This window comes from Hippoglossus stenolepis, chromosome 5 (genome assembly GCF_022539355.2).
Source record: "Hippoglossus stenolepis isolate QCI-W04-F060 chromosome 5, HSTE1.2, whole genome shotgun sequence".
Lineage (NCBI taxonomy): Eukaryota > Metazoa > Chordata > Actinopteri > Pleuronectiformes > Pleuronectidae > Hippoglossus > Hippoglossus stenolepis.
The window spans coordinates 27,320,750-27,332,325 of NC_061487.1; the positions used below are offsets into that span (position 1 = coordinate 27,320,750).

An 11,576-nucleotide genomic window follows, 5' to 3' on the forward strand; every position below is an offset into this window, starting at 1 on the left:
ATTTGGGGCTTCCAGTGTAAATATCCACATCAAAACTGTCTTTATGGTCCAAGAAATTTCTTTTCACGAGCCGAATGATTTGCCACACAAATCCTTTATGCAGGATTTTTAGGTCCAGACAACAGTGCAACTGATCTTTAAACAATCTCCATACAAATTAAAGAGCTGATGGATTTTTTTGTGTGTGTTTCAGGAGCGCAAATAACACCTGTTCAAACAGGAGTTCGGCAAACTAGAAGGCTTCTAGCACAAAATTCTTGTTCCTTTAAAAGTTGCCTGTAACAGCCAACAAGTGATGATTGGCAGCAGGCGTTTCCTTCATGTGTGGTCCCATTAACACCTCTGTGTAAACTTGTGGGCTAAAGTATGGTCAGTGGAGCCCAGTAGCTCACCTGCCTGAGCAGGCGCCCCACGTTGGAGGCTTGAGTCCTCAGGTTCCAGTCAAACTCATCGCATCCTCTCAAATGCCCAAAATATACCTTATATACACACACACACACACACACACACACACACACCAAACTAGCATCTTCTGAGGCAGGATCCACAACATGTCCACCATGGAACCCAACTTTAAAAATGAAGACAGAATAATGTTCAAGACATCTGTTTTTAAAGTCACTTTATTGATATCAGGTTGGCAGCAGTGAGACGGTCAACCCTGGACAACTGGAAGGTACAGACAAAAGTTAAGAGACTGCATAGACAGATCAAGAGGCGTCTGAACAGAATATTTACACCCCACCTTTGGCTGGAGGTCAACAGGGCGGCTCTGCTGAACAGTCTAAGGACTCTGCTCATGGGCAATGGAGGAAGGCAGGCTCTCCTGGGGTGTAACGGCTTTGAGAGGACAGCTCTTCCTCTTAAGTATTTAGAACGAGAGCTGAAGGAGTAAACTGGCTCCAGATCCGACACGTCGCTGAAGACAGACTCAGGGTTCCTAGCAGCTTCGACGGCAGCATTAGAGTAGTGGTTGACCAGAGCATCAGCTTCAGCTTCAGCGTCAGCGATGGAGTCGTCATCTCGAGTCTCGACAGGCTGGCGTTGTGGATATTCACCGTCGGACCTGCCATCGTTGTCAGCTGAAGCAGCAGGGTCATACTCATAGGCTGCATAAGACTCACTTCCTGCAGGTTCACCACCATAATAGTTACCTGGAGCATATGCTTCAGAACCTCCATATTGACTATACTCAGGGCCGCTGACATCTCCTTGATTACCATCATCAAGCTCATCCGTCTTGGTGGTGGTGCTGTAGAAATCTTGCCTGCCACTGAAACTGCCAGCATCTTGAGCAGGAACTTCTCTGGCGTAGCTTGGGTTGAGTTGACTTGGTAGAGGGGAGCTGCCGTCACTGCCAGAATTCCCCCCAACGCCACCGTACCAGTACCCAGAACGCGGCAGCTGCCTGAATCTTGGGTCAGCATTACCTGATCTCAGGTCAGCATTACCTGATCTAGGGCCTGAGCAGAAACGAGATTTGTCGAGAATCTAGTTTAAAGCAGATTTGAGTTGCTTAATATTGAATAAAAAAGGTTCTTACCCATTCTCACAGGTCCACAGATAACATGTCCAATGAGAAGAAGGGAAATCCAGATCACCCTGTAGAAACATTTTAGTTTTAGATCACATGTTTCTAACATAATATTTTTAGAGAGTATTTAACTTACTTCATTCTGCTGCTGAGTAAATTCAGGACACTGTTACAAGCTGGATTCTGCCAAAGACCCTGCACAGACATAACATGGGAACGTTTCAGCCATCAGTGATGTGGCAGCCATAACAACACATATCAGAAGTAGTAGAAAACCTTTTGATACCTGGTGTCCAGTGAGCAGCTTCTAAACAGGACCGTGTCTGGAGCATCATCCTCATGAGGTCAGAGCTGCTTTTATATGGTCAGCAGTGCAGCAGGGACTGATCGCTCAGTGGTAACAGCTGTAAACACCAGGGAGCGACTCGTTAAGCTCGTTACAGAGGAAACATGGGGCTCGTCTGCAGAGGAGCTGATACTCGAGTCGTCAACACAGAACCCACAGATTGAAATCGTCATCAGCTGTGTTAAAGGACATTTCTGAACTGATGACTTCATGCTATGACTCTTTGGCTCACACCAAGATGTCTATCATTAAATTCACCTTCGTACGGATGTTTGTTCTGTGCTTCAGGAATAAACTGGAGGAAACAGAACATAAACTCACCTGCTCCTTTTCTATAGAGTTTGTTAGTGATTTCATCCAACTTTTGATTTCAGGCACCACATTGCAAGGCGGCACGGTGGTACAGTGGTCAGCCTCACAGCAAGGAGGGTCATGGATTTGAATCCGACGATACATAGACTGAAGTTAGTGACGGGCTGGCGACCTGTCATGGGTGAACGCTACCTGTGTAAATACATTTTTATTGAACAATAAGTGTTTCCTGTCTCGTATGGAATAATATCCTCCTGGGATGATATTAATAATAATAAACTTTATTTTCATAGCAACTTTCATACAAGAAATGCAGCTCGCAAAAGTGCTTTACATAAAATATAGATCAAACTTTTTATTTTTTATTTAATTCAAATAAAGAGAACAGATTTTAGAAACATAAGAACACGTTAAAATTACATTTAAAAGAAAAGGAAATCAAAATATAAACAAATAAGGGATTGGACATTATAATCCAGGAGTCTTCCCAGTCTCCCAGTCTTCCCAGTCTCCCAGTCAGCCACATTGCTGCTGACCTTCACTATCAGCACATTACCTTTATGTGAATATTTGTTTATTTGTCATTACTCCTGTTCTCCTGCACATTCAGTCCACGGCTCAGATGAAACTAAAAGCTTTAAATTTAAAAATCACTGACTTACATTTAATACATTTGAGTATTTGACAGCAAATACAAGTGTAACTGAAACCTTCATTATTACAATAATTTAAAAGTGATGAAAAACAATTGTTCTTAATAGAATTAATTTGGGGAGTTATGTCAGTTAAGGTGGTGTAACCAGGGTCCTTTCTCAAACCAGTCCATCCGCTCCCAGCACATTGACTCGATTTAGAGAAACGCTTCAACATGAGGCTTCATTATTGAACATATGCAACTTGTGTGTTTAAGCAGAGAAGATGTTTCTGGCCTCACTTCACCAACTTCCATGGAGCCTGGTGAAGGAAACTAGAGTTTTGTCCTCTCCTGACTGTTTGTGTCCAAGTTGGGATTCAAGTGTTAATACACAGATTGTTTTGTGTATACAACACGTTTCCCTGCTTAGTTTTATCTTGGTAAAGTTCTAAGTTTAGTTGCATCCTGCTGGTATTTGCCTGAACGAGTTAACTTCCCTTCACCTTTCACTGTTTGACTCGTCTCATTAGATATTTTATGACCATAGTTTCCTTTTGTTTTCCTGCTGCTTGTATTGTGTCATTACTTTTGTGTATATCTGACTGTGGCTCCTGCTTCCGCAAACTCAGTGGTCAGCAGCCTACGTTGAATATTTGAACCCGACAACAATATCCACTCAGACAGAATGCAGTGGAGGGGATACGCCCTGTTTTTGAATCCTTTTTGCAGGCTGGTGCATAATTGTCCCCTGCCTGATTCACAGTCCCTTGCCTGTTCCCAGTTAAGGAGATCAGAGACAAAGGTCAACTGCTGAGTGGCGGTTTGTACGAGGTCTGAAGGCTGTGAATGATGCTGTAATTGCTCAGTGCATATTGTTCCCGACCCATGCGCTGCTTTCCCAAATTCCGTCTAATGCAGCGTGGTTTTCGGTTGTAGACTTATCCAACGCTTTTTAGTGTTCCTGTCACAGCGACAGCCAGTACTGGTTTGGCTTTTAATTTTGAAAACAAGGCCTGCGTTCCACACGCCTGTGTCAAGGCTACTGTAAGGTCTCCATCATTATACAATCAGGCTCTCAGGAACAGTCTTGAACCCCCTCATCCTCACTCCAGGTTCAGCTCTCTTGCAGTAGTGATGATCTACTAATTGCCAGTCCCACACAGAGGCAATGTAGAGCAAATACAATCCCTTTGCTGAGACATCTGGCTCATGAGGGCCATAAAGTCAGCCTCAGCAAACTAGTTTGTTCAACAAACTGTCACGTTTCCTGGGTCATGTCGTCACCAAAGATGGCAAATCCCTGTCTGATAGAGAGTAGAAGCTATTGTTAACAATACCTAAACCCTTGAAGAAGAAACAACTCACGTCATTCATCGGCACATACTCTTTCTGTAGACGTTCATTCCTGACTTTGAACTTCTTCTTGAAGCCCCTTTAGGTGCTCATGCATAGCAAATCACTCACTCCTCACGAACGTGGTTTTGGACTCAGAAGTAGTCGAGGCATTTGTCACACTGAAGAAGAGCAGCTGCAGCAATCTCCTCTTGCTCTCCCTAACCCTGACAAACCTTTTATTTCAGGCTGTGGATGAGAGAGACCGCTACATGACCTGTCCTCCATGCAGTCTCTGGTGACAAATATAGCACACCGCCTACTTCTCCGCCGAAATTGATCCGGTGGCAGCTGGCCTTCCACGTTGTTTTGCGTGCAGTGGCCACCTGTGAAAAAGCTGTCCTTGCCTCACGAGACATAGTAGGTTGGTCTGACTCGGCCTCCTTGTTCCTCATGCTGTGTCTCTCATACTTACAGAACAAGAGGAAAGACTCACATCTCTCTGCTGCTCGCTGGTTGAGGTATCACCTGTTCTTCTTGACATGCCCAACATCACAGTAGAAGCGCTGTTCAACTTTGAACCTTAGCCACAACTTCTTCGCTTCCGGATGACGGGGAAGAACACAACTGTGTGGCTGAACTTCAAGTCAGTGTTCCCCGACCTGAAAGCCCTCTCTGACGAACCTCTTTCTGCTCTGACTTGATTCTGTATGTGATGGGTCGCCTCCGCTGACCCTGTCTCTGGTACTAACTGTGTTGAGTTTCTGTTTGTTCAGATAACAGAAGTTCTCCTCTAGAGTTCTCTTCCTCATCACCTCTCAGCCCAGGCAGCAGAGCTCATCGCACTCACGGAAGCATGCAAATTGGCTACTGGTAAAACAGCACAGTCTACACTGACTCCAGATATAGGTTCAGGTGTAACTCATGATTTACAGGCGCCCTTTGGCAACACAGAAACTTCCTCATCTTCTGGTAAAAGATAGCACCTGCGGTCTCATCACAGATCTTCCGTCTGCCATTTTGCATTGTTAAGAGACATTATTCACGATGGGAATTCTAGGTTTCAGTGACAACGGCAGACACTGTGCACATCATCAGCCAGTGGTGCAACTGTGGAAACGAGAGAGCGGCACACTCAAAACTAAACTTGCAAAAGTGCTGTGAAGGCACAGGTCTCATGGACAAAGTCCTGCCTCTGGTGCTGATGTACATGAGGATGAGCGAACCCCACATTGGTGTGGATCCCACTCGTCTTCCTCGCTTCCATCCACAGACTTATTGTGATCCTTGATATGTTGTCCTATTACTCTAACCTGACTTCTTCTCTTTCAGACATCGGAAACAGGTGGCAAGGGCCTACCAGGTACTGCTCCACAACCCACACAGCAGTGAAAGTTGCTGAAAAAGAACCACTGGATCCACGCCAGCCACTGCAAGCAGTACCAGCTCCATCTGACCAGCTGACGCCTTCAACTCAAAGCACACACACTGATACTTCCACAGGTTGTGACACCGAGAGTGTTGTATGATTAACCACACGGCGTTCTGCCACAACACAGAAGAAAATCTGCCTGACAACTGAGGCGGCGGACAGGCCACGGCCACGGCATCCATTTAGAGCATCCCAGTTGTGGCCTCAGAACTCCAATAAGTGTTATCCATGATTTCCTTGATTATTGTTTTGCCCATTATTTTGTCTAGACACACTCCTGTAAAAGTCTCTGATGATCTAACAAACTCCTCTTTTCCTACAGTGTCCTCTCAGAACCATCCAGCACATGCAAATTTGACTAAACACAAGAGTAGTGATTCAGGTCCCCTTGATCCGTAACTTATTCCCCATCCCTCCCTACCGGGACACTGACAGCACAGATGATTTTTCTGACCATACTCAATTTTCATTTTAAATGGTTGCTCAATTACAGGAAAATAACTTTTTTCTTGCCACAAAAACAGCAGCGGCTCCCTGTTGCACCTCCCTGCCATGCATCGATGTTCTAGAACCTCTCCATGGTGGATGTGACCCTGTACGTACGCAAAGTGCGTGGGTTGAAGACTCGTCGATATCCTATCAGAATCAGAATCAGAATTCTTTTTATTGCCAAGTATATTTACACATACAGGAAATTGCCTTAGTGTGGTTGATGCCTTTGGACATAACAACAAATCGGACATAGAACAACAATATATACAGAAAAAACAATAGGATATGTTATGGGCGTGCGGTGCTAAGGTGCAGTGGTTGGTTCCGGATAGTGCCAACAATATATGGATTATAAGTTATGTGCGGGGGCGGAGGCTTGTTTGTGAGCCCCCACTGCCATGGGAAAAACTGTTCAGGTGGCGCGAGGTTTTGGTCTTGATGGCCCGGAACCTTTTTCCAGATGGGAGTCTCTGGAATAGGTGGTGGCCGGGATGGGAAGGATCAGCAATGATCTTGCCCACTCTCTTCCCTGGTCCTGGAGTGCTGGAACAGGTGTAGGGCTTCGGCAGGTCACAGCCGATGACCTTCTCAGCCCCGACCGAATGATCCGCTGCAGTCTGCCCTTGTCCTTGGCAGTGGAGGCAGCGAACCAGGCGGTGATTGATGCAGTGAGGATGGACTCAATGATGGCGTGTAGAACTTCGACCATCACTTTCTGCTGAAGCATGTTGAATTCAGTTGCCGCAGGAAGAACATCCTCTGCTAGACTACTTAGTGATGGTGGTGATGTTCTCCAGCCCACCTCAGGTCCTGTGCAGTATAGTCCCAGGAATCTGAAAGACTCACTGTTTTAACTGGGGAGTCGCACATGGTGAGGGCGGTTTTAGGCATGAGCTCCTCTGAAGTCTGCTATCATCTCTACAGTTTTCAGACGTTCAGCTCCAGGAAGTTCTGGCTGCACCAGGAAGCCAGGCTGTCAGCTTCCTCTCTGTAGGCGGCCTCGTCCCCATTGGAGATTAATCAATTAGGGTTGTGTCGTCTGCAAACTTCAGGATTTGACAGAGTGGTGGCTGGAGATGCAGTTGTTGGTGTAGAGGAGAAGAGTAGAGGAGAGCACACAACCTTGTGGGGCTCAGTGCTGATGGTCAGGCTCAGAGACAAGCTTGCCCAGCCTCACTTGCGCTGCTTCCTGTCTGTCAGGAAGTCAGTGATCCCACCTGCAGGTGGGCTCAGGCACGCTCAGCTGTCAGCGTCTCGGAGGAAGGCTGGGGCGATAGTGTTGAATGCGGAGCTGGGGGTCACAAACAGGATCCTGGCGTAGGTGCCGGGGGAGTCAAGGTGCTGGAGGATGAAGTGGAGTCCCGTTGAATCGTCGATCTACAGACCTGTGTCTGTAGGCAAACTGCAGTGGGTCGAGGTGGTGGTTGGTTATGGCCTTGAGGTGGGTCAGCAGGGCGCTCAAAGGTCTTCATTACTACAGGGTCAGGGCGACTGGTCTGTAGTCATTAAGGTCTGTGATCCTCTGCTTTTTTTAAGGAGCGGGGATGATGGTGGATGACAACCTGATTATGTTTCTTGATTATTTTTATTGATGATCAAAGGGGGATAGTGTAGTGGAAATCCCCTGACCAGGTGTCTCACTGCTGTGATACTGTCTACCTGACAGGATGGAACCCTTATTTGGCGGTGTCTCACTGCTATGACCTTGATCAACAAAGGTGCATGCCCTTATTTAGTGTTTTCTTCCAACTGCTGCAGGCGGACCGGACAGACACAGATGATCTCATGTCTTTCTTCATATTATGTTTTATGAAACGCCTCTTTGTATAAGTTCTGGCTTTTGTGAACTTGCAGCCAGTTCCATTTTGAGCACCCGTGCTTGTTGTGTAACCTCTGCAGAGTTTATTATAAAGACTCAAAGGCAACTCCAGTCTGAGAATTTCATATCTCAAGAGAATTCCATCACAATACCTTACACCCAAAACAAACTAGCATCTTCTGAGGCAGGATCCACAACATGTTCACCATGGAACCCAACTTTAAAAATGAAGACAGAATAATGTTCAAGACATCTGTTTTTAAAGTCCCTTTATTGATATCAGGTTGGCAGCAGTGAGAACGGTCAACCCTGGACAACTGGAGGTAAAGACAAAGTTAAGGGCTGCATAGACAGATCAAGGCGTCTGAACAGAATATTTACACCCCACCTTTGGCTGGAGGGTCAGCAGGGCGGCTCTGCACAGACAGTCTAAGGACTCTGCTCATGGGCAATGGAGGAAGAGCAGCAGGCTCTCCTGGGGTGTAACGGCTTTGAGAGAACACAGCTCTTCCTCTTAAGTATTTAGAACGAGAGCTGAAGGAGTAAACTGGCTCCAGATCCGACACGTCGCTGAAGACTAGCTCAGGGTTCCTAGCAGCTTCGACGGCAGCATTAGAGTAGTGGTTGACCAGAGCATCAGCTTCAGCTTCAGCGTCAGCGATGGAGTCGTCATCTCGAGTCTCGACAGGCTGGCGTTGTGGATATTCACCGTCGGACCTGCCATCGTTGTCAGCTGAAGCAGCAGGGTCATACTCATAGGCTGCATAAGACTCACTTCCTGCAGGTTCACCACCATAATAGTTACCTGGAGCATATGCTTCAGAACCTCCATATTGACTATACTCAGGGCCGCTGACATCTCCTTGATTACCATCATCAAGCTCATCCGTCTTGGTGGTGCTGTAGAAATCTTGCCTGCCACTGAAACTGCCAGCATCTTGAGCAGGAACTTCTCTGGCGTAGCTTGGGTTGAGTTGACTTGGTAGAGGGGAGCTGCCGTCACTGCCAGAATTCCCCCCAACGCCACCGTACCAGTACCCAGAACGCGGCAGCTGCCTGAATCTTGGGTCAGCATTACCTGATCTCAGGTCAGCATTACCTGATCTAGGGCCTGAGCAGAAACGAGATTTGCCAAAAATTTAGTTTAAAGCAGATTAAAGTTGCTCACAAATACGTAATATTGATTTAAAAAAAAGGTTCTTACCCATTCTCACAGGTCCACAGATAACATGTCCAATGAGAAGAAGGGAAATCCAGATCACCCTGTAGAAACATTTTAGTTTTAGATCACATGTTTCTAACATAATATTTTTAGAGAGTATTTTACTTACGTCATTCTGCTGCTGAGTAAATTCAGGACACTGTTACAAGCTGGATTCTGCCAAAGACCCTGCACAGACATAACATGGGAACATTTCAGCCATCAGTGATGTGGCAGCCACCAACAACACATATCCAGAGTAATGAAAACCTTTGATACCTGGTGTCCAGTGAGCAGCTTCTAAACAGGACCGTGTCTGGAGCATCATCCTCATGAGGTCAGAGCTGCTTTTATATGGTCAGCAGTGCAGCAGGGACTGATCGCTCAGTGGTAACAGCTGTAAACACCAGGGAGGGACTCGTTAAGCTCGTTACAGAGGAAACATGGGGCTCGTCTGCAGAGGAGCTGATACTCGAGTCGTCAACACAGAACCCACAGATTGAAATCGTCATCAGCTGTGTTAAAGGACATTTCTGAACTGATGACTTCATGCTATGACTCTTTGGCTCACACCAAGATGTCTATCATTAAATTCACCTTCGTACGGATGTTTGTTCTGTGCTTCAGGAATAAACTGGAGGAAACAGAACATAAACTCACCTGCTCCTTTTCTATAGAGTTTGTTAGTGATTTCATCCAACTTTTGATTTCAGGCACCACATTGCAAGGCGGCACGGTGGTACAGTGGTCAGCCTCACAGCAAGGAGGGTCATGGATTTGAATCCGACGATACATAGACTGAAGTTAGTGACGGGCTGGCGACCTGTCATGGGTGAACGCTACCTGTGTAAATACATTTTTATTGTACAATAAGTGTTTCCTGTCTCGTATGGAATAATATCCTCCTGGGATGATATTAATAATAATAAACTTTATTTTTATTGCACCTTTCATACAAGAAATGCAGCTCGCAAAAGTGCTTTACATAAAATATAGATCAAACTTTGTATTTAATGTTATTCAAATAAGAAGAGAACAGATTTTAAGAAACATAAGAAGACGTTCAAATTACATTTAAAAGAAAAGGAAATATAAACAAATAAGGGATTGGACATTATAATCCAGGAGTCTTCCCAGTCTCCCAGTCTTCCCAGTCTCCCAGTCAGCCCTACGTTGCTGCTGACCTTCACTTTATCAGCACATTACCTTTATGTGAATATTTGTTTATTTGTCATTACTCCTGTTCTCCTGCACATTCAGTCCACGGCTCAGATGAAATTAAAAGCTTTAAATTTAAAAATCACTGACTTACATTTAATACATTTGAGTATTTGACAGCAAATACAAGTGTAACTGAAACCTTCATTATTACAATAATTTAAAAGTGATGAAAAACGATTGTTCTTAATAGAATTAATTTGGGGAGTTATGTCAGTTAAGGTGGTGTAACCAGGGTCCTTTCTCAAACCAGTCCATCCGCTCCCAGCACATTGACTCGATTTAGAGAAAACGCTTCAACATGAGCTTCATTATTGAACATATGCAACTTGTGTGTTTAAGCAGAGAAGATGTTTCTGGCCTCACTTCACCAACTTCCATGGAGCCTGGTGAAGGAAACTAGAGTTTTGTCCTCTCCTGACTGTTTGTGTCCAAGTTGGGATTCAAGTGTTAATACACAGATTGTTTTGTGTATACAACACGTTTCCCTGCTTAGTTTTATCTTGGTAAAGTTCTAAGTTTAGTTGCATCCTGCTGGTATTTGCCTGAACGAGTTAACTTCCCTTCACCTTTCACTGTTTGACTCGTCTCATTAGATATTTTATGACCATAGTTTCCTTTTGTTTTCCTGCTGCTTGTATTGTGTCATTACTTTTGTGTATATCTGACTGTGGCTCCTGCTTCCGCAAACTCAGTGGTCAGCAGCCTACGTTGAATATTTGAACCCGACAACAATATCCACTCAGACAGAATGCAGTGGAGGGGATACGCCCTGTTTTTGAATCCTTTTTGCAGGCTGGTGTAATTGTCCCCTGCCCTGATTCACCGGTCCGCACTCCACTGTTCCCAGTTAAGAAGATCAGAGACAAAGGTCAACTGCTGAGTGGCCCGGTTTGTGCAGGGTCTGAAGGCTGTGAATGATGCTGTAATTGCTCGATGTATATTGTTCCCGACCCACTTGCTGCTTTCCCAAATTCCGTCTAATGCAGCGTGGTTTCGGTTGTAGACTTATCCAGTGCTTTTTTAGTGTTCCTGTCCACAGCGACAGCCAGTACTGGTTAGCTTTAATTTTGGACTCAGGCCTACGTTCACACGCCTATGTCAAGGCTACTGTGGTCTCCATCATTATACAATCAGGCTCTCAGGAACAGTCTTGAACCCTCATCCTCACTCGGGTTCAGCTCTCTTGCAGTATGTTGATGATCTACTAATTGCCAGTCCACACAGGAGCAATGTGAAACAAATACAATCGCTGC

General features: G+C 45.4%; 1 protein-coding gene across 2 annotated transcripts; it reads right to left on the bottom strand.

The window, feature by feature from the left end:
- Positions 1–605: 605 nt before the first annotated feature.
- Positions 606–9,487, bottom strand: LOC118109499. 2 transcript variants are annotated; one of them, XM_047339919.1, is made up of 5 exons: positions 9,382–9,487; positions 9,233–9,291; positions 9,106–9,164; positions 8,290–9,012; positions 606–669 (listed from the first exon to the last, which is right to left on the bottom strand). In XM_047339919.1, exons 2-5 carry the CDS (start codon positions 9,235–9,237, stop codon positions 656–658), a joined length of 801 nt encoding a protein of 266 aa, XP_047195875.1. In that variant the 5' UTR covers positions 9,238–9,291; positions 9,382–9,487; the 3' UTR covers positions 606–655. The 2 variants fall into 2 exon arrangements, with proteins under 2 accessions (XP_047195875.1, XP_047195876.1); XM_047339920.1 differs by lacking the exon at positions 606–669 and adding an exon at positions 8,180–8,218.
- Between the last annotated feature and the right edge of the window lie 2,089 nt (positions 9,488–11,576).